The sequence below is a fragment of the Nicotiana tabacum genome, chromosome 12, assembly GCF_000715075.1.
Source record: "Nicotiana tabacum cultivar K326 chromosome 12, ASM71507v2, whole genome shotgun sequence".
In the NCBI taxonomy this organism is placed as follows: Eukaryota; Viridiplantae; Streptophyta; class Magnoliopsida; order Solanales; family Solanaceae; genus Nicotiana; species Nicotiana tabacum.
The window spans coordinates 61,899,506-61,922,796 of NC_134091.1; the positions used below are offsets into that span (position 1 = coordinate 61,899,506).

Here is a 23,291-nt window from a genome sequence, read left to right on the forward strand (position 1 = left end):
CAGCTATCTTCATGGAGGTTGACAGTTTACCAGGAAAGGTGAAAGACACCTTGAAGAATGACATGGATCAACTGATTTTGTTTAGGATCAAAACTGAAAAGAACCTTTTTAATGTATAACCTTTTTTGGTAAATGGTTCACTCATTGGGAACAAAGTGGTATGTCACCCCCCTATCTACTAACGGTCAACTCACGTATTATAAGCTAACCCTCCCCACCACCCCCAATGTAATATTTCCCTTAGATGCCATATCTTTGGTTACCAGGAACTGGACAGAATTATTGTCCCTTTCCTATATTTGCCGGGTGATTATTAGCTCCCGTTTGATCATAAATTTTTAGTTCAATGGTGACAATAAATTTGTAAAAAAAAAAAAAAAAAAAAATTGTATAAGAGGGTCTGGTCATGTACAACACTGTGGAATATGATGTGAATAAGATGCACGACACTACTCTGCTACTTAAGTTTAAAACAAGACATGTTCTCAATCTAAACACATTCTCAACATGTAGTTATATTAACTTCCTTAATTTCAAGAATTACCATCTTTCCTGCATCTCCCTAGTCCATATACAGGATACGGAGAATCAATCTTAACACCTGCATTCATTTCGCTCGCTTTATCCTTTTTCTTTTCCTACCAAAAGCTTTGGAATAAAAAACTTAAAATAGTTTTATAATGCAATAACTGGAAAAAGTTCCATAACCTTTTGTTATCTAAGTGACTGTTGGTTAATGGACGAGGCATTAACTTAGAAATGAACGTGGTACAGGGTCCCAGCCCTAACCAGGTCCATCAACAGTCTTTGTTTCCATCCTTTTTATGCCAAAAATTCAAAGTAGGTTGCTCTTACGAATATAGCAGGATTTAGAACACAACTAAATTAGCTATCATTAGTTTCTCAGCGCGGTGAAGATATATTAACACAGGACACTGAAGTGTTGTTCCATATTCTTTCAACAAACCTATCTAGCGATCTGCGGATCAATGTTAAAATCTAAAAATTATCTATGACTACCATGGGATTTTGGCTGAACTAAGACTAGGATTTAGTCTCTCATTGTATCATCTAAAACTTAACACGGTTTCTCTTTCAAATGCTGGTATTCCTTCAATGGCCATTGGCTGTATCATCGAGCAATCTTCTCTTCTCTAGCCTCGAGGGCATCCACCTCCTCATTTGAAAGGAGATCAACAATTGGTTCATATACATCCCAGTCCTTCCTTTTTCTGAAATAGTCACATTTGAAATGAATGAATCCAAAAACTGGACCAAATGGAGTTTTCTGACTAACGGATATCGAGTATGTGCTAATGAGATACCATTGCATTGAAATACAGATAAAACATCCTCGTTCCAGAACATCCAATTTCCTTTTCTCTTCCATATTTTATTGATATGAAGAAAAGAAAGAGTCGTACCGAACAACACTTGATCTAATGCCAAATAACTTCACCAGGTCCAATGCAGGTACACCTGTCTTACTGTCAAAAAGATAATTATTAGGAAACAGAAGTCCTAAGGATAGTGTAAGGGCTTATGACTAGTCACTAGATTAAACAAAGATGGGCATAAACAGCAAAAGCCAGAGATTAATGACGCTAACCTGGCTGAGATATGTTCCGTTACTCTGCGTTTCTTATTTGCCCTACTTTCTCTTGCGGATGCAACACTTTGAATTGCAATCTGAAAAAAATAAATACAAAAATGGTCACAGTCCTTGAAGTAGCTGGCTTTCAACTATGAACTGGTTGAAAGACAGGTAGAAACAATTAGGTCACATACACCAAATGAAGAATGATATATCCTCACCTCATAAAGTTGCTCTCGAATTGATATGGCAATTGCAGGCTGCAAAGAAAGAAGTCAACTATCAAGAAGAAAGCATCGACAGCTTTTCAAATAAAAAGGATATTGAAAATGACAGTCTCACATAGTTGAAAAGATTTTAGGGAGGAAAGTAAAAAACTGTTTTTGCAATCCAGTGATTAGTTTCTGTAAGTAAAAAGTGATAAAGACAAACTACCAACACAACTAGAATTCAATACTTTCAGAGAAGAAACAACTACAGATAAAATACTCTCTCAATGGGATGAAGTTGGGACCAAATCTCATTTAAAAACTGAGCTACATAAGGAAAGTTTACTTATACACGAACATAGATATAAATCTTTCAACGCATATAATACAAAGGCCTACAATGCCTAGAGGTTTAACATCCCTGTTGAATGATTACTAATTAAATAGAAATTACAATCTTTCTGTTTAATTTTAACAAAAGCTCTTTATTGTAGACTGTAGTCTTGTTCCTCCAATTCCAATTATGGATTGGATCTTAACTCTCTGACAAAAATGTAAAAAGTAAGCAAGTTCAAGACAAATCGCTCTAGCTGGGATTCACACAGCTGAATCAAAATAAGCAATCTTTTCTTGTAACCAGTATAACAAAAAAGAGACTGGGGAAAAGAAGGATGTAATATGGCAATAACAAGACGATTACCTTGTAAATTACTTGTTTCCTGTGTGCAACACAATCTCTAGAGTCTAGACTATTCTTTTGACCACAGCCCAATATGTTTGTCCATATTTTTAAGTTAAAGACCTCTTAAACATAGAAAAACTAAGTATGAAATAAAATGCTGAACTCATTTATTTTTAAAACACTATATCAAAATAAGAAAATGTATATGAGCTTAATATGTATATGGCTTGTGAACTTGAAAAAATAAAGAGAATTGAAGTAATTTAATAACACCTTGATAAGAACGTGACCATCTAGAGTTTTTAGTCAAAATTGTCCCTTATGTTTGGGGGTAAGTCTAACTTTGTCCTTTATCTATTGCCCTGAGCACTTATTGTCCTTTAAGTTTGCTAAACTTGAGCAGGTTTAGTCCATTTAACAAAAAACCCAAAGGGAGACATAAAACTAACAGCGATTTCACTGAGTCAACTGGGTAAAGAAACTTTCAGTACTCAAATTTTGCAGAACTGATGTAGTGAACCTAAACCTGTTTAACGGGTCGGGTTGACCCGGTTCCGGACCGGACCAGAATGGTAGTAAACCAGACCGGTGGAAGGGGGCTTGATAGGCTGGGTTTGGGGGGTTGGTCCGTATATATATTTTTTACCGGTCAAACGCGGTCAATGAAAATTACTATTGAACCGGTTAACCGGACCGGCCCGGGTCAACGGCTATTTTTTTTTTTTTTTATTATTGTTAAAATTATCACACTTGTTTCATTGTATTCTATTATCTTAAATTCTTAATGAAAAATTCAAATATTAGAATTTTAAGGCCTTTGAATCCTTTATTCAAACACTCTTTTTTTAAGATTGTTTTTTTGTTTTATACATATCGTAATTTATATAATATAAATTACGATATGTATAAAACAAAAAAACAATCTTAAAAAAAGAGTGTTTGAATAAAGGATTCAAAGGCCTTAAAATTCTAATATTTGAATTTTTCATTAAGAATTTAAGATAATAGAATACAATGAAACAAGTGTGATAATTTTAACAATAATAAAAAAAAAAAAATAAAAAAATAAGTTGTTGACCCGGGTCAGGCCGGTCCGTTTAACCGGTTCAACAGTAATTTTCATTGACCGGGTTTGACCGGTAAAAAATATATATACGGACCAACCCCCCAAACCCAGCCCTATCCGGCCCCCTTCCACCGGTCCGATTTACTACCAGTCTGGGCCGATCCAGAACCGGGTCAACCCGGCCCGTTAAACAGGTTTAGGTTCACTACATCAGTTCTGCAAAATTTGAGTACTTAAAGTTTCTTTACCCAGTTGACTCAGTGAAATCACTGTTAGTTTTTAGGTCTCCCTTTGGGTCTTTTGTTAAATGGACTAAACCTACTCAAGTTTAGCAAACTTAAAGGACAATAAGTGCTCAGCGCAATAAATAAAGGACAAAGTTAGACTTATCCCCAAACATAAGGGACAATTTTGACTAAAAACTCGACCATACACGTTAGAAGCAAGTATCAAAATAAACGAATAAGGAAAAGCATCCAAATTTGCCCATGCACTTTGTAAAATGGTCCAAATCTATAACTCCGTTAATATTTGGTCAGATCTGTTCTTCTTGTTACAAAAATGAGGCATATTTATCATTATTGACAAATAAGAAAAAAAAAACTCAACACGTGAACCTTATTTACAAGGGAAAAGTGTCCAATGTGGCAAAAATAGTTAGTAGTAGATTTTGTCAACAATAAGTCATTTTGTAAAATATACTTCATTAATTATAAATGTATCATTGTCTGAATGGGTGGACAAAAAGCCGTCTTAGAAGGGGCATTGAACCATGTTTTTCGGAGTCTATGCACGCGTAAGTTCGGTACTATAGCGTGGGGGGCGGGCTGGGACGGGTTGGGCGGGGAGCGAGTTTCAAACGAACAGTTTTTTGATACCGGTGCACCGGAACCCGCTAAGCCCGTTAACGGGTTTTTAACGGGCTACAGCCTGGTTCAGCCCGTTTTTTAACGGGGGTTTTTTTTTTTTTGGGACCGTTGCCAACGGTCAAATTCAAATATTGCAAATTGTTTAGTTCAAATTGCTGAAATTTATCTTTTACTACATAATTTGAAGAAGAAAGAAGGATATACTTTTGTTGTTAAATCTATGCTTCAGAGATTAGATAAATATTTCTACCCAATTCCCCCTATTTACCTAATTGGTGTTATTTTAAACCCTTCTATCAAAATGGCCACTTGTCGCCAATTAATCACTGCTTTATATTCTTATATGTATATTGGACCAACTGAAACTCTTGATATTGACATTTGTATTTCTGATCTACACAAACATTTAGAAATATTATAAAATTATTATGCTAACATTGTTGATGCTTCTTCTGATGTTGATGCAAATATTCCTTCAAGTTCAGTTTCAACATCTGGGACTAGTGCTTGGATGATAATGATGGTGTTAAAGATTATTTGATTTGGTCTACACTAGGGGAGCATCAACAAACCAGTAGCAGGAATATTGATGAACTTCAATTCTACTTGCAAAAGTCAGCAGAGGCCGCACAAAGGAATTTCTACCACTGGGTTGGTGGAGGAGCAACTCAAATCAATTTCCTGTTCTTCCGGCCATGGCTCGAGACGTGCTAAATGTGCCGATTTCAACAGTCGCATCAGAGAGCGCATTTAGCCAAGCAAGGCAGCAACTAGGAGATATCTGTCATTCATTGGGCAGCAACGCTTTGAAAATTCTAGTGTGCTTCAGAGATTGGATAAGATCAGAACGGCGAAATCAAGGGCGTGACGACGTAGATGAAGCGGAGGACCAAGAAATTGGAGATATAATGGTTTATGGTTCTGATTCAACCAATGCCGGAAACCAAGAACCTCATGTTGACATGGATGAACTTACAAAAATGATGCAAAGCATGTGATGTACTATTTCTTTTTTTATAATTGTTGTAAACTTTTAATTTGCAAGTTCAAAAATAACAAAATCAAAAAAGAACTTGCAACTTAATTTGAAGTATTATATATTATTCAATAAAAATATCACATGAAAGTCTTCGGAGCTTGATCCTTACATATTGCCTATTGGTCTTATTAAATAATTTTTTGTAGCCACTTACTTTCAAATTTCAATTTTAAAATTGTAAAATTCAAATTTCAAATTTAAAACTTTAAACTTCAAAATTTAATTCTAAGCCTTAAAAGTTTGCAAACACTTAAGTATCAATAACATTGAATAAGAAAAACAAAATTTAGTTTAAAAAAAAAAAAAAAATTGCACAGCCCGGTCCAGCCCGCTAAGCCCGAACCCGGACAGACAAAAAAAATCCGAAAAAGTACAACCCGCTAACTCAGCCCGCAACGTTAAACGGACGGGCTGTTTTTTTTGTGTCCGGCCCGTCCCAGACCGCCCGTTAAACACCCATAATTACCTTCCAATATTTTACTTGAAAGAAAACAGAAAAAATATATTTATTAGTCTCACTTCTTGCTTGTGGTGAAAACAATATTTTATTATACTTCCAGCAAACATAACTGTTTCCTTTCGTTAAAAACAATTAACCAAAATCCATATCCTCATAACTCTATCAGTGGTTAAAGAGAGTTGGAATTATATGATGGCATATTTATGCCAGATACATCCAACATCAAAGACAACTAGGCCAACTTCTTGATAAAGGAACTGAGCATTTTGCTAACATTTCCCTCACAAGATTTTCAAGAAATGAGACCTAATAGCATTTTGACTTTACGATTCCCCTTGAACAACTTTTTCCATTTACAAATTACACAAGATCATTCTAATTGTAGAAAAATAGGAGGGAGGTTAGTTTTATCTGCATAAGTTTAAAAGTTGCAAACATTGAACCAAAAATATTCAATATCACGCATCAGAGATGTGAAAGTACCGTGAAATTTGAACATAGAATCTTAAGGGCATAGGGCTAAGTCGTCTCCAGCTGATATACACTCCAGTTAACTCCAAAAAATAAACAAACAAAAAAGGGAAGAAAAAGGAGCAAAGGGAACCCCCCCCCCCCCAAACCCTTTAACTTCATCAACCCCCATCACACAAAACTATATCACATGATGATGACCATCAAACTTACAAGAATATCCAATGAAAAATGGGGAAAAATTATTTTATAACAACCAAAGGAAAGCAAAAAAAAAATAGAGCTTACTCCAACTTCTGGGTCTTCAATTTCCATATCTTTACAAAAAGTCCGTGCAAATTCTTCAGGATCACTCTCGAAATTGTTCAAGTCCTGAAATTATTTTGATTCTCTTTGTATTAGCAACATATGAAGCAGAGTAATTGCAAGTTTGATCACAGTTCTTATACAGATATCAAGATATTTCAAGAATGAGACATAACCTTTTAGTTAAACTTACCCAGAAAAAATGGTCCTTGATAACTGTATGATTTACTCGGAGATCAAGCTGAATAAGCCCGGAAAAGAAAAGGAAAGAGATAAATACAAGTACCTCATTAATGATACCACAACAGTTGTGACCATCAAAGTCAGAAAGATAGGTATCTTTCATTTCTTTTGGAATAAATAATCTTTCACCATACAACAACAACACAACAACAACAACCCAATATAATCCCACTAGTGGGGTCTGGGGAGGGTAGTTTGTACGCAGACCTTACCTCTACCATGGGGTAGAGAGGCTGTTTCCGATAGACCCTCGGCTCCCTCCCTCCAAGAACACCCCACCTTGCTCTTGGGGTGACTCGAACTCACAACCTCTTGGTTGGAAGTGGAGGGTGCTCACCACTAGAGCAACCCAATCTTTCCTCATAATGTTATCAATATCGACATAAACAATTGTGCTAAACCTTGATGGGAACAACTCTCTCGCCAGTGTACATATCTTGTCCTTCATATGACCGAAATTCTGTTAATTGTGACTGCAAAATTGGAAGTAGCATGAGAAGCCAATAAGAAATAATTTGCCAGAAACAACAGAAAAAGATGTACACTAAGCAGCCATTTCGCAACAGAGGTCCTCAGTCACTAGAGAACTACCAAGTTTTTGTTCAGGAAAAGGACTAGCAGACATAAAGGGTTATTTTTTTGGATAAGTACATAAAGGAATATATTGTTGAATGCCTTATAAAAAAAGAAGGAATATATTGTTGAATAATATTTATAGCCAAAGGACCTACATGCTTAACACAGGCTGGTTTAGATAAAAGTTCCCACATCAAACGGAAGATATCCGGATGAGGTTTCTCCAAATTATACTGTTTTGTGATACTTTAACAACTAATTTTAACATCTTATGAACAGCCTAGTGTCCTTTTACTACACAGATCAGTTGTTAGTTAGTCAACCAATTAGCTATACATTTTTCATCAGAATTAGTTCAAATGCCTTAGCAAAGTCACGCATTACATGGGCAATACTAAAACAAGAAACCAAAACATTTAATCATTTAGTATTTTTTTTCTTTTGGGGTAAATTTCTCAAATTAATCAAACTTGGGTAGACAATGACCAGCACAGCATCAAAAAAGTATGCTGACAAAGTGAAGAATGGATTGCATGATTATGGTTCAAGAATTGAAACTTGTAACCTTTCCTTCAATATACACAACATTGACCAAAAGAAATAGGGAGAGATCCTACATTTTCTCACGAAGTACTTCGATATTGTTTGTCCAAGCCCAGAAAAACAAAACAAACCACCGCCAAACAAAATACTACATAATAAAACCTAATATGACGTCTAACAATATTTGACAATAGCTACAAAAGTGGCCACTCCCCTTTTTGGGGGTAATCTCATCAAAAACTATGTCGGAATTTTGACTTTTAATTCCTCAACAAATCTCCTTCGATTTATTAGGAGATCTTGTCGGGCTGGTTTAGGCATATTCAGCGTAGACCTCAATTGTACTAGTACATAGGTGCAATAATACGAAGATTGAAAGGGTTGATGACGAGATAGACTTTCACATGGGTTGATGACGAACACAATGTGGAATTATCTGAGTAATCAATGTGGACTTAGCTAAGGACTGAACACAACGGTATCAACGATACCAACAAGGCGGAATTAAGAATTAGTTGTTGCTCTACGCTTATATAAGCTTCAGCGTCTATCAAAACTTGCAGCGTTCCAGCAAAGAAGCAGAAAAATATAAGTTCATTCCACTCCTACTAGTGGGGTCTGGGGAGCGTAGTGTGTACGCAGACCTTACCCCTACCCTGGGGTAGAGAGGCTGTTTCCGATAGACCCTCGGCTCCCTCCCTCCAAGAACTACCCACCTTGCTCTTGGGGTGACTCGAACTCACAACCTCTTGGTTGGAAGTGGAGGGTGCTTACCACTAGAGCAACCCAGTAAATAAGTAGAAAAATAGAAATTCATTCCACTCCTTTCTTTTCCTACTAAAACTTGTACGGGATACGTGTGAGATTTCAAAGTTCTATTTCTAGAGAACCTCTGGTGTGCGTAGAAGACTTATTATTCAGTATTGGAATGACATTTGACCTGAAGATAGCAGATATGATACAAAAAATCATATATCCAACCCAACTAATTTGGGAACTACGGCATAGTTCATTGTTTGAGATATAGTTATCTTCTATTTCATATTTCTTCATCCTATAGCTAGTGTTAAGATAACAAGAGTGGGTTGCTTTGATGGTGAGCACACTCCACTTCCAACCAAGAGGTTGTGAGTTCGAGTCACCCCAAGAGCAAGGTGGGGAGTTCTTGGAGGGAGGGAGCCAAGGGTCTATCGGAAACAGCCTCTCTACCCCAGGGTAGGGGTAAGGTCTGCGTACACACTACCCTCCCAGACCCCACTAGTGGGATTATACTGGGTTGTTGTTGTTGTTGTTGTAAAAGTGTGCTTTTTCTAACGGTTTAAGCTTTTAAATGAGTTGGTCAGACACATTCAACATGGCCTTTGAGCATGCAGAGGTCATGGGTAATCAGTATTATCAAAGGCGAAAAGCGCAAAAAAGCTCCAAGGTCCGTTGAGGCTTTAAGCGCAAAGCGCAAATAAAGCGTGGGCTTTAAAGAAAAAAGGCGCAACTAGAGAAAGAGTAAAAATATGTATATGTAGTCTAAGACCAATAATTATAGGCATGAATAACATATATATGGACAAAGAAATTGAAAATGTTTTACTATAAAGTGAAATACCAATTATTTAGTGTCGTCTTTTCAGGATTACACTCATTGGCAAGGAAAAGTATGTCTTAGAGCCTTGATGCAACACTGAAACGCCCACAAAGCGAGGCGAAGCGCTCAATATGTTTTGAGCCTCGCTTCAGGGCTTAAGCGCGCCTTTAACAACATTGACTGGGTTGAGTCTCACCGCCACCCCATTATCTAAAGAATTTTCACGCACTTGGCTCATAAAAAAAAAAATCAAGCCTACACGTGGGGGGGGGGGGGGTGTTAAAATAATAATTAAGTAAATAAAGTGTGCTCTTTCCAACAACTTAAGCTTTTAGAAGAGATAGTCAGAGGCATGTTTAAAATTAAACCCCAATCTCCCACCATGAATCCTATGTAAACTGGTCCCAAGTATGCAAGCAGCAATTAGAGTCATACATCCTGTTCTTTCGAGCAATTCTTAACATCACACCATGAATACTATTTATACCATTAAGCATGAAGAAAGATGATGAAATGATGCACAAAACATGTACTGGTTTATGACTTATAAATTACTTGAATGGATTGAGCAATCTGAGTGATAAACCCAGGAGGAAGCTTCAAATCCTTCACAGTTCTTTTCGCGAAAACCACCACTTCTGAGTCAGGATCTGCAGTTAATAAGTTCAGAGAGGGACAATAACTAGGTCAGTTCATAATGATATTAGATATTAGGAAAACTCAACTATAAATTTTCTTTCTTTAAAGGTGATCAGCAGAACCATTCACTCGAGACAATACAAATGGCTTTGTATATGAAGCATCACATAGGAAAAAGCAAATAAGTACCAGAACTATCAAAAATCAGAGTGTACAGTCGTTTTCAAGCTATCTTTTGCCAGGACATAAGCTCTATAATGTTATACTCTGCTTTTCATAATAGCACCCTGCAAAGTTCCTTTACTTCATAAAGCCATGTTGAAGGATCAGGCAACCTAATAAGATCCAATCTTTATCACAACAGAGAATCCCTTATAAGGATCTTCGTGTGCTAACTTTTCCTTACAGATCTTCAGAGCACTATAAAGTCAACCCCACAAAATTAAAGGAAAATGGTTTGGTAACGTCTAAAATAAAAAATAAAAAATCATGTACCGAAATTCCATTGTTTGCCAGTTATCTTCCAGAGAATGCCTTCATAAAAACTTATGTTTAGCAGCTTAGATGCACATTCAATGTTGTAGTGCCTCCCAGATACAAAAACAAATGAAAATTTAGTTAATTATGTATCCCTTACCTGGAATGTGCATGTCCACTCAACATTTTCACAAATTTGCTCACTAATGATTCTTGATCATTGTAGTGAGAAACTAAAATTTTCATTTTGACCGTACAGATGAGCTGTGGTAGCGTTCAGCATTTAGAATAAAAGATTTCAACATTTATTGGCAGCAACTACTAATTAAAAACATCAACTATGCATACAAGAAAACAGCCAGTTCCAACCTACATTCTGAAACAGAAGCATCAAATTGAGTGCATATAGCTGTATCAATGTTTATATGGTGGTTAAAACTACAAAAATAATAATAATAACGTACCATTTGGATTCCAACTAAAAGCATCTCTAAATCTTTGACCATCAATTTCAATGTCCAGACGAATAGGAACAAGATTCTCCGCGGTTGGACTGTAAATATGCATATACTTTTTGTTAAACACTACGAATTATTCATGTCTTATACCATCACAACATATTTGTATAATAAGGAATAAGGAGTGTTACATCTTGAACTTCACCGGGTTCTTTAGTGAGCCCCATGCCGACTGCGGCTTCATCAATGCTTCTTTTATCGAAGCCAAATAACCTGAAATATTAAGGAAACTAGCTTAGCTTTTGTCTACACAACAAATACAAGATATCTAATGCAGGTAGACAGACATAGATTGAAAATAAATTAAGATAATGCAAATTGCAACATGGACAGTGAGGATTCATGAAGCGGACGCTAACTTGCTTGAGATTGAGTCATAGTTGTTGTTGTATAGCAAATAGTAATGCATATTAATTTTTTTTCTTTATGCAGGGGGGAAGCAAACACAAAATATCGTTAACTAATTCACTATTGCTAGTTTGCTACTATACATAAGGGAAAGGAATTAGGGCTTTTTTTTGTTGTTGTTGCTTTGTACTCGGTATAAAAATCTAGAGAGGAAGGAAGAAAGATATAGAAGGTAACCTACAACTAACAACTCGATGTCGCCGGAATGAAATCGCCGAGGAAGTTGCCGGAGAAGAAAGAACTTGGCGTTTGATTGAAATTCGGCTGAATCCGCTAGTAAAAGGAATTTGGTTTTTCCGTTAATTTATAGGACCTTATTCTTCCATGCGTTTGGACATAGATTCGGTACTTCAAAAAATAGTTTTTGAAGTTATAATAGTGTTTATATATATTTTATTTGAGAAAAAGTTAAAGTTTTTAAAATGTATTAAAATATAATTTTTAAAAGTTAAAATTTATGATTGAGTATGTATTTGAAGGAAAGTTAAAGTACGGTAAGTGGAAAGTAAAAAAATTTCGTCCAAAAACTTTCATAAACTAGTTTTTTGACTCAAACTTTTAAAGAACTTATCATATTTTATGAATAAATTATGTTTTGAAATTTTTTTTAAATAGCCAATATCTATCACGGAACGATAGCTTCCACCCAAGTAACTTATTATAACCTTTAAAAGAAAAAGAAAAACTATTTTGTCTCCAAATAATAAAATTAATTTTACTTGCAGGAAAAAAGCAAATGAATTAAGTCTATGAAATATTATTTCAATATACTTCAAATATTGCATCTGTCACATATTATTTGAGATTCATTTCACAATAAATAATAAGTATGTTTTATATTTAAAAATAAGTTAAGTTTAAATTTCTCATTCTATTTTTGATGAGTTGATTTATATTCACAAAAGTATTACTTATGATTTATTTTTTACGACAAATTTTAAAAGCCATCTATGTGCATTTACAAAGAATATTAGTTTAGTCATGTATATTTGCAAATAATGAACTTCATATGTATTAAAATAGTGAAAGAGTGTTTGAACTTTGAAACAGTATTTTGACTTTCAGTGAAGAGCCAATTTTTACTCACAACTGTTCAGTTTTTGTAATTATATTTTTTTACAAGTGAAGTATTAAACTTCCACAAACCTTTTCATTTTTAACTGCAACTAAAAAAATTCAAATATTGCTCTGATTCAATTCCTTTCCCTAATTTCCAAACAGCATACACAGAAGATCCAACCCCTTTGGATTTTTGTTTTTATTAAGGAAAGAAACCTGAATCCCTATCTATCTGTAATACCCGCTTGATTTGAAATGGCAGCTTCGGCTCCTCTTTCTCACACTTTCTACACACTTGGCTTCCCTTCTTCTACGGTTTCTAAAGCCCCAAGAACCTTAATTCACCATTTTCCCCTCAACAAGCATTCTGAAAGCACTAAATTTGCTCTCTCTAAAGTAATTATCAACCGTAGCAGACGTTCCTTGTTCAAAACCTCTCTCTCGTTCCAAGACTCTGCTCCTCAAGTACTCTCTTCCTCTCTATTTTTATGAGTAGTTAGTTATCTTAATTGGGTTGCTATAGAAAATTTATCTCATCTTTTGTTGAGTGCTTGTAGTCCTAATGAGAATCAATTTGTCAAGTATAGGAAATTAGCAACTTTTTCTCACCTCCCTTTTTTGCATAGTTGCATTGGCTGGGAAAGATTATGACTTTCTTCTTCTTTTTTGTCCATAAAAACATACTTGTTGTTATCCCTTAAATGCTTTTGATAATAGGATTAAGTTATCTTCCTTTTTCTTTTTATTTGTGGATTAGTCCTAGAGCCAAGTTATCTGCCTTCAGTAGTAAGCACAAGTGGCAATTGATGACTTGACCTAGTCTTTGATTCCAATTTATTTCAAGTGTTGGTTTCTGTTGATCTAAAGGTTGGTTGGTGTTTTCCTTCCAGTGTATGCTAGACGGTGCTGATTTCCGTTAGTATGGGGTGCAAATAATGCAAATATTCCTATCACATGACCTAAAAAATGTGCTTAATTGTGTTATGTTGGTTGCTTTGTGAGATAATACTGATGACAATTGCCAGTTGTATAAAGGGAGAGGGTTTCAGTTGACGGCATTACTGAGCGAACTACATCTGTAATGATTGATTATTGATTATTGATTTGGGATCTGACTTAGAAATTGTAGAAGGCGGCCTGGTTATTGAGTAGGGGATAGATAATATAGGAGGACCAATGCTACTTTGACAGAAAAGTGGTACGCAAGTAGCTCCTTTTTAGTTGTTCACTTCATGAGCAGGGTTCACTTCATGAGCAGGGTTTTTCATTTGTTCATATAACCAATGACATACAAAGGAGCACTTCCTGTCACTTTTGAAGTGTTTGTATAAAAGAATATTTGAAAAAACTTCAACTCTGACATAAGTTATCTTGTAAATATGATATGTATCTCTCACTTTCACAAACTATACTTTGAAATTTAGAGTTTTAAATTGGTTACCTAGATATCTTTTTGAAGAGCTGCATTCATTAAAGCTATATTCTTGTTTGTTGATTATGTTCTTTTATATGATTGATATCCCCTTGGTTACCTAATCTAACTCAACAATTCTAATATTCCTTCATCAAAGGATTTTACTTTTCAGAATATTACTGTTGTGAAACTGACGATGACAAAATAATTTTGTTGTAGACGAGTGATGACGAGGATAGCCTCAGTGAATTGGAAGTGTCAAAAGATGAAGCAGATGAGAATTATTCATTTAGATTGAAATCCCTCATGCAAGTTTACAAGGAGGCCATCCTAATAGGAGATGTAAAGGCTATATATGAAATTGAGGCAGCCATATCCTCGGTGGAAAAGGAGAGAGATGACTTGGCCCAAAAGGTATCAGCTCTATCAGCAGAGATCGATTCTGGGAAGGAAAAATATATCCGCTTGCAAGCAGATTTTGATAATTTTAGGAAAAGATCTGAGAAAGAGAGACTAACAATCAGGACAAATGCTCAAGGGGAAATAATTGAGAGCCTCTTGCCCATGGTTGATAACTTTGAGAGAGCTAAGCGACAGATCAAACTAGAAACTGAGACGGAAAAGAAAATTGATGCAAGTTACCAGGGAATATACAAACAATTCGTGGAGATAATGAAGAGCTTGCGTGTCGCTGCTGTTCCAACTGTTGGCAAACCATTTAATCCCGCGGTAAGAAATTACTGACTCTCTGTTATCCCTTCTCTCCCTCTCTATGAAGTCATTATTTCTCCCCTTTTACGGGGGAGGGCTAACATTACATTCTAGGGAGGCATACCAGCAAATATATGGCTGTGGATCCATGTTGTACTCTAGTATGACATGCCCAGCAACACATGTCAAATACACTGCCCAGTTTCTTTAAATGTCCTAAATTTGGAAACCTATGTCACTCATGTGGGCAAACTGTGTCACCCTACTGACACCTATGAGTCATTACTACCTATATTTCTTCTTTCCTCCGAGATTCAGTTGTTCAAAACTCAGTCTTGCTAGAATAACTGGCTCCATCAGAACTATAAAAGAATCTTTTAAAGCATTGAATAAATAAATATTAATTGGAAAATGGATATATAATTTATGGCTGCCCTTACATCCTTGAAATTAAAATCCATAGGTCCTTATAGTGGCACTCTTTCTATATCTTATTCCGTTTCGACCTAATCAACAAACTAGGTTCCAATTCAAAAGGCAACATTAAGATTTCTCTCCAATTTAAAACGTTGGTACATGTTTTACATTTGCTTAAGAAACTTGAACTATTCAGATACTTTTTCTAATTTTTATTGTGAAACATGGTCAGTGAGGATTCATATAGCGGACCATAACTTGTCTGGATTTAGAGGTAGCAGTAGTTGTTCTAATCTTTATTGAGACGCTGAATTATTTGAATCATAGTTTATGAAGATTGCCATGTTGTATGTACACCTCCAGATGCACCAATCCTTACGTAGACCTCCGGATGTACTAGGTCATAGGTGTGACAATATGATGATTAAAGATACCAAAGAGTACATGATAAAATCATATGATGAAGTTGTGTTAATGTTTATTAACTAAAAATCAAAACACTACAGAAACAAAGAATCCATATAAGTGGTACCAACTAATTTCATTCTCAAAAAAAGTGGTGCCAACTAATTGGGACTAAACTAGTTAACCGTGTAAGATGAAGGTGAGATTTACCCCTAATATGCTTTAAAAAGCAAATGATTTGGTATTGGAATGAAATGTGCATGTTTAGAGTAATGCATGTAGAAGATTTATATAGGCTACCTCACTAATTTGGGATTGAAATGTAGTTGATTGATATAGTTTTGAAGCTATAACTTATGAATTTAATAGAGTATCCTTTCACCTGGTCAATGAAGTAGGTGCAAACCTTGGTAGCCAAGGTTCAAATCCCAACAGAGACAAAAACACTAGGTGGTTTACCCATATGCCTAAGCCTTAGTGAGAAAAGTTACATGGTACTTATATTGGTGGGAGGTAACATGTATGCTGTGAAATTCGAGGTGCGCAAGCTGTCCAGACACCACGGTATCAGGAAAAAAGGAAGGAATTATCCTATATATGTTTTCTATGAAGGTTCTAAATTTATTGTGAGATGTTGATTATACACAGACACACAATGCATGTGTGCACGCAGACGTCTGTATGCATGTACGTACATGTTCATATGTATATGCATATAAACTAAATTCATATATTCGTGTTGTGTGCCACCGTTTACTGAAGCGTTCGTACATTCATGGATTTGTCCATATCCATGCTACTTGGGTTGAATTCCCCATCTTTGAATTGCTGAAAAGGGTCTTAGTCATTGCATTCAAATTTTGCCTCGTGATCACTGACACAAGTACATTATAGTTAATGTGGGAAATTCTTTTTGCTTGATGAGAAATTGAAGAATACTGTTATACACAAAAGGTTTTGTTAGGTGAAAATTATCAGAATGTTGTCCTTATAAATAAAATTATCTGAAAGTTGGCTATTTCACTTCTTTCCATATTACGTAGAAAAATGCTAACTTGCCACGTTTGAATAACCCCCGAATAGATAGCTTGTGTTTTGAATGTTAAAGGATTATGACATATTTGGTAAAGTTTGTATGAGGATTGCTGATATTTGTTACCATTAGAGTAGTGACATTTTAAAGATGTACCTTTTGAGTGCTTCTGACCTTCAAAAAGGAAATAAGATGGATTATATTCAAAGTAAATATTGCTGTCAAATTTAGAACTTTTAACAGAAAGAAGAGGTTTCGTAGCGTTGGAAATCAAAATGAAGATACGTAGTTCAAAGTATTGAGAAATACTTTTAAGTTATAAAATAGTGTTCTTTTTTCTCCTTGTACAAACTACAAGCTTAACACGTCTAGTATAGCATATGTATTCAATCTCAAGTGCACAGGGATTATGACAGGAGCTTAAAAATTATTGTACTTAAATGGTAAGGTCGAAAATAGAGATAACTAACTTTTTATTGAACGTGAACTTTTGTCAAGTATGAAAGTGTGCACCTGTACCCTTTATAGTGGAAAATGAAAGAAAAGAGGTTGGTTGAAGAAGAAAGGAGAAATTTTTATTAGCATAACATCGATAGCTTCTTTTTTTCATTTAAAAAATAAATAAAAAAACTCTATTAACTTTTCAAAGAATACTGTGAGTGTTAACGGCAGTTTGGATCTTAACCAAGAAACTTCTTAATAGCATTCAACAAACTATTAGATTATGCTTTGTGAAGTAACTGGAGCTAGTCCTATCTAATGATAGCAGCAAAATTTGCTCGTTAAGCTTCTTTATATTATAATTCAAGTATTCAACTGCTGGTCAAATCAAAAGACAACTTGTTCAGCAATGTTTGTTACTAAAGTATTAACTATCTTTCTATTAGAAGCATTGAAGAGAGAAACGAGCAATTGTGGTTTACCATTCTTTGACATCTACAATTTCCTTCTTGATTTTCGTCATGTTCTTCTTTAGTATTTGCTAAGTTAAGCCTCTTCAAAGTCGAACATGTCTAAGACTTTTCTTTTCATCGAGGTAGACTTAGACTAGGAAAACAAAATTAAAAAAAGAAAGAGATGGGAAAATAGAGAGGGAGGGAAACAATTAGAAAGACTAGTGAGTGATTTTGCTTTAAATTTTCAGTTAAGAACCAATCCTTAGACTCAAGAAGGATCTGACATTATTCAGATTCTTGCTTTAACTGCAATCAGTTTTCTCCTTCTCGTATTATTTTTTCTTTCTTTAATGTTTGTAAAGAGAAACCTTTCCTTCTGATTACAGATATGAGTAAGACGAAGCAGTACTTTATATTCAGCTAGAGAAGATGTTTCTGTTAGTTACTAAACATGTCTGACTTTTCCTGCGATATTTGATGATGAGCTAATTAAACATGGCTTGATGATTATACCGAATGCGATGTATACATACAATATGTTCAACTGCAGATTTGGCTGCAAAGTCGACTGTGTCTTCTCTTCTGAGAATAACCTTGACTGTGACATCTACCTCATGCAATGCCTCCTCTCCCTTATACTCCATTCCTTTTGGCACATTCATTGACTTGACATTGTTTATTTAGTTTTATATTGTTTTCGGGCGGGTTTTTTTTTTGGGGGGGTTGGGGGGGTGGGTTGAGCTTGCTGTTATTATACATGCAGCCTTACATGTCTTGGTTAATACTAACCTTTGGAGTATGGGTTTCTTTTCTTGATACAGCTACATGAGGCTGTTGCTCGTGAGGAATCTCAGGAGTTTAATGATGGAATAATAATAGAAGAATTCCGCCGTGGGTTTTTACTTGGAGACCGCCTGCTAAGGCCTGCAATGGTTAAGGTTTCAGCAGGACCTGGCAGAAGGATACCCTCTCCAGTCACACAGAAATCCGCAGCAGCAACTGCCGGAGTTGATGATAGCTAAGTTCAATTTGACAGGGATACATTCAATTCTTTTGAAGAGCGAATACTACCTCCATTCATATAGAGGATTTTAATCCTCTTCAGTCTAGGCAAGCGATAGTATACGATGAGAAAGAGGGGAATACTTCCTTTAAATCTTAAGAAATTCAATCCGGTTGTCGAAGGAAAATGTGCTTGTTTGCTGTTGGTCATAGGCTTGTGAACTCTCTTTTGCATTAATATGAAAAAACCATTTGGCTAAGCGAATCACGTTTTCAGAGATTGCGTAGAAAGATATTGCTTAAAATGTGTTTGAAGATATTTCTGTATAGGCATAAGTGAGATTAAAGAACTTTTAGTTTTAGAGAACTCGTAGGTAGCCTGAAAAGAGAAATATTTCATATTTGAACATGTGCCTGAGTACTGAATAGAGTGGAATAGATATAGAGGATATATATAGTGGGATATATCTAATTTGGATTGAGAAGTAATTGATATATATATAGATACATCCATACCTATATATACGTACTCCCTTCACCAGTCAACAAGAATCTGGCCAGAGGGGAAGTTGATGGACAACTCTCGGCAGAATGATGATTTATGAATTGTAAATGATTGAAACATAAATGTAACTTTTGGTAATATTCATGAAATGTTGAAATATCCTTTGAAGTTGAATCTAAAAGTGTCAAAGCCAATTACATTAGCACTAGAAGTCATCTTATCTAGTATCAATCGTGCCTCCTTAGTACAACCACATTTAGCATACATGTCTACCAAACTGGACGTTTTGGCAGTAACGAGTTCCTTAAGTTGGCTTTTTATCAGATGACCATGAATCTCTCTTCCAAAATTTAGAGCTCCCTATCACCACATGCTGGTAGAAATATGAGATATGTCATTGAGTTTGGATGAGGACCTTCCTTCAGCATTCTGTTAAAGAGATTAATGGCCTCTTTTGGCTGCCCATTTTTAATGAAGCCATCTATCAAAGTTCCATGTAACTGTGTTTCTATCCTCCATACATATTGCAGAAAACCTTTGTTGCCAAAGCTATATCATGTCATTTTGCATACATGTCGATTAAAGCAACAACAACAAACCAGTATAATTCCACTAATGGGGTCTGGGGATGGTAGTTTGTACGCATACCTTACCCCTACCCTAGGGTAGAGAGGCTGTTTCCGATAGACCTTCGGCTCCCTCCCTCCAAGAACTCCCCACCTTGCTCTTGGGTGACTCGAACTCACAACCTCTTGGTTGGAAGTGGAGGGTGCGCTAGATATAAAGATATTGGCCTCAAAACAAAACCATGGATTTCTTTTCCTTGCGTCAGTAAGGTAAGATCAGCACAAGCTGCCAGAACTCCAGTTAATGTTACAGGATTTGGCTTTACTGGAGGAACTGGCACTTTCTCCTCTATATATTTGCTGGAAGATGATTGAATGATTGGGAATATTTTAAAGCTTCAGAACTAAGCCCAGATTGTTGGAAACCAGATACGAGTACATTAAAAGACACAAGATTCGGCTTTAGACCCCAATTGACCACTTCAGATAGTAACTCATAAGCCTCATTCTTTTCCCCATTTCTTGCGTGTCCAGCTAGAAGAGTATTAAATGAAACTTCATCAGGTTTTAAGCCATAATCTTGCATTGACTTAAGAATACTACGTGCAGCATCCATTTTATGTTCATCAACATAAGCAGCGGTCATCTCGTTCAACACAGCAGTCTTTTTCTCCTTTATCCTCACAAACACACTCTGCGAGATCAATTCTTCCACATTTCGAATACATATTAATAAGTGATCCTTCGACATGAATATTACCACAAAATTCATTTTTAATAGCATACGCATGAACTGCTTGCCCAATCTTCAGATCACCCAAGCCTGCACATGCTGGTAAAATACTAACAATTGTCACAACATTAGGTTGGTCATAAGACCGCAACATCTCATTAAACACATTCAGGCCATTTTCAAAATAACCATTCTGCACACATCCTGAAATTACACCATTCCAAGAAGTAACTTTAGGTTTCATTCCATTCTTTTGCATCTCATTTAAGCACCTTATAGTTAGATCAACCTTTCCATTCTTATCATATCCAGATACAAGTGCATTCCAACATATCAAATCGGGCTTTACCCTATTATTTCATTGAGTGAAAAACACGTTCTGCTTCCTCCACGAGCCCTGCATTCATATAAGCAGATAATAAAGCAGTCCAAGAAACCACATCTTTTTCTTCCATTGAGTTAAATAAACGCTCTGATGATTCCAATTCTCCACAATTTGCATACATATGAATAAGCGCATTACTGACAAAAGTATCTTTAATTATACCCTTTCTCACTACAAATGCATGAACCATTTGCCCGAATTTTAATAATCTCATCCCCGCGCAAGCCTTGAGTAATGTAGGGACCACATAATTATCTAGCATTAAGCCCTCCTCGTCTATCATTAACTGCAAAATAAAGAAAGTTCATTCCACTGCTCAGACTTAGAGCAAGAATACGAAGGTAGAGTTCTCCCAGGCATTTCATCAAACAGTTTTCTTGCATCTTCCAACGACTGCAACCTTGTCGGCAACAAAGTTACTCGATTTCATGAGCTGACAATGGATTTACTTGCAGTTATACCTACGACACTTAATGGGTCTATTCAAGACGAAATTGTCTATTGGCGCTTGGCATTTGAAGTTTAAGGGGGAAACGGTGCCATAGGTAAGAGGGAGCAATAAGCTATATCCCAGAGTAGTCATGGGGAAACATAAAATAATGTGAGGTGAAAACAGCGTGGAAGAATGAATCAAATTGTTTAGGTTCCTAAACAGACTCGCATATGAAAGGAAATACTATTGTAGTATTATTAAATACATCTTATATTATCAGGTCACTTCAGATCTAATCTCAATTTTCAAATAACTTTTTACACCAAATTCATATAAGGAATCTGCAAAATAAGGAGTACTTGATATTAAGTATTGATGTAGATAATTTAAATATAATACCCCAGAAACTTTTTTGCTATCTATTACGTCTTCGTCCAGTCTCTAACTTGGACATGCATCCAAAAGTTGTAAACTTTATAGTACCTAAAGCTTATGTTTGGAAGGTTATATGGGCATCTATAAGGGAGGACAAGTAGTTTGGAACAAATTAGAAATGTTTAATAGAAGAAAGGGAACATAAGCGCACGTGACCTAACTTCAATAAATCACTCCTAATGTGTTATGAATTAAGCTATGAATTATATATCAAATGAAAGATCTTTGAGTCTAATTTTCGTAAAGAAAAATCGTTTGTGATTCCTACACTTCTACAAGAGGTTATGATTATTTTACTGAAGGATAGCGACAATAATTTATTCCCAAAAAATACCTTGGCACGACGTGTCAAAGGACATGTGGCACGACGTGCTAGGCCGAATTCGGGTCAAACGGGCAAAATTTTGAAAACTCTCTTGGCACGGGGTGCCATGCAATGTGTCGCACGACGTGCTAGGTCAATTTTTCAACACCGAAATCATATTTTATAAGGCACTCCGGGGAAAGAGAAGCCCACTTATTTTTATAGCATTTTGGAGAGGTTTTTCGAAGCAAGTATGACCTAGGGGTTTTCTAATCCACTCAAGGTAAAAATCCTACCGTGAATTCAAGTTAGGAACTTTCGATTAACGTTGTTCAACACCTAAAAAATTTAAAATCCTATATTTTCAGCAAGAATTCAAAGGGTTTCGTAAGAATCCAAGACCTAGGGTTTCTGAGAGCAATATCTAAGGTAATTTATTTGCTCTCTACCATCAAAATCATAAATTTTACAGTGTATTATTGTGTTTGAAGGACCGGAAACGACATAGTTCATAGAAAAAAATCTAATTATGTTGTTATGGCCAAGTAGAACATAATTTGGTAATTTGGGTTAAAGTTAATGGTTGGGCTAATGGTTCTAACTCCTTGTTGTAGATTCTCAAAAGGTTTGGCTACACGAATTCGTTGGTAGAGTTCTTGATAGTCAATTAAGGTATGTTAAGCTTACAATTCCCTAAATCGGGGTGTAATAAGAAAATGCTTAATAAAATATTACTGATGAGAAAGTGCCTAATTGATTCTTAGGTGTAAATACTTTGACTATTTTTTTGAAATCCTTGATTATTTTAATGCTATAAATATATGCTAGTTCATGATACAGTTAACTTACAAAAACTAAATTGCCTTGCATAATAACTCAGCTAGCTCAAAATATCAGAAGTATTTGAAACTTTTGTTTGATTTGATTGTTGTTATGCTATTGCTTGCATTCATTCAAATTCAAAAGGGAAAAGTAGCCAGCTTTTCCCGAGTGTAAGTGCCACGATAGAGGTGTTTAGCTACCTCCAACTTGTAGGTGCTAATACGTTTAGATTCAGAAAGGAAAGGAAAAATATGGTTTAACCTCTCCGAGTGTAAGAGTTGCTAGGGCCGGGAACGGGATAACCATCCCCACACTTGCAGGTGCCACCAGATTTATGTGTTTGGGAGAAGTGGTCAACCTCCCCGGATTTAAAAGTCATCACGACCGGGGATTGGGCCAATCATCCTCACACTTGCAGGCACCATTACTTGTTAGATAGAATTTTCAGAATAAAGAAACTCAGCTATATTCAATTATCATAACTTAACTCAA

The 23,291-nt window shown here is 35.7% G+C and overlaps 2 protein-coding genes across 4 annotated transcripts; one reads left to right on the forward strand and one right to left on the reverse strand.

The window, feature by feature from the left end:
• Positions 1-748: 748 nt before the first annotated feature.
• LOC107766183 (chromatin structure-remodeling complex protein BSH) lies at positions 749-12,038 on the reverse strand. 3 transcript variants are annotated; one of them, XM_075226562.1, is made up of 11 exons: positions 11,861-12,038; positions 11,403-11,484; positions 11,218-11,306; positions 10,193-10,287; positions 7,341-7,412; positions 6,890-6,937; positions 6,679-6,762; positions 1,816-1,854; positions 1,610-1,689; positions 1,425-1,487; positions 749-1,232 (listed from the first exon to the last, which is right to left on the reverse strand). In XM_075226562.1, exons 2-11 carry the CDS (start codon positions 11,453-11,455, stop codon positions 1,133-1,135), a joined length of 723 nt encoding a protein of 240 aa, XP_075082663.1. In that variant the 5' UTR covers positions 11,456-11,484; positions 11,861-12,038; the 3' UTR covers positions 749-1,132. The 3 variants fall into 3 exon arrangements, with proteins under 3 accessions (XP_075082663.1, XP_075082664.1, XP_075082665.1); XM_075226563.1 differs by having other exon boundaries at positions 11,857-11,993; XM_075226564.1 differs by lacking the exon at positions 7,341-7,412 and having other exon boundaries at positions 11,861-12,026.
• A 799-nt stretch (positions 12,039-12,837) lies between these two features.
• LOC107766184 (uncharacterized) lies at positions 12,838-18,880 on the forward strand. The gene is made up of 3 exons (XM_016584929.2): positions 12,838-13,203; positions 14,372-14,881; positions 18,436-18,880. The coding sequence occupies exons 1-3, from the start codon at positions 12,994-12,996 to the stop codon at positions 18,634-18,636; spliced, it is 921 nt and encodes a 306-aa protein (XP_016440415.1). The 5' UTR covers positions 12,838-12,993; the 3' UTR covers positions 18,637-18,880.
• Positions 18,881-23,291: the final 4,411 nt, after the last annotated feature.

Bases quoted from the DNA above. Each gene is read 5' to 3' on its own strand.
- LOC107766183 (XM_075226562.1), bottom strand. From the start codon at position 11,455: ATGAAGCCGCAGTCGGCATGGGGCTCACTAAAGAACCCGGTGAAGTTC. The intron at 11,307-11,402 runs GTAACACTCCTT...GCATATTTACAG, and splicing joins AACCCGGTGAAGTTCAAGAT to TCCAACCGCGGAGAATCTTG. The intron at 1,233-1,424 runs GTACGACTCTTT...TGACTATTTCAG, and splicing joins ATTAGATCAAGTGTTGTTCG to AAAAAGGAAGGACTGGGATG.
- LOC107766184 (XM_016584929.2), top strand. From the start codon at position 12,994: ATGGCAGCTTCGGCTCCTCTTTCTCACACTTTCTACACACTTGGCTTC. The intron at 13,204-14,371 runs GTACTCTCTTCC...ATTTTGTTGTAG, and splicing joins TCCAAGACTCTGCTCCTCAA to ACGAGTGATGACGAGGATAG. The intron at 14,882-18,435 runs GTAAGAAATTAC...TTCTTGATACAG, and splicing joins GCAAACCATTTAATCCCGCG to CTACATGAGGCTGTTGCTCG.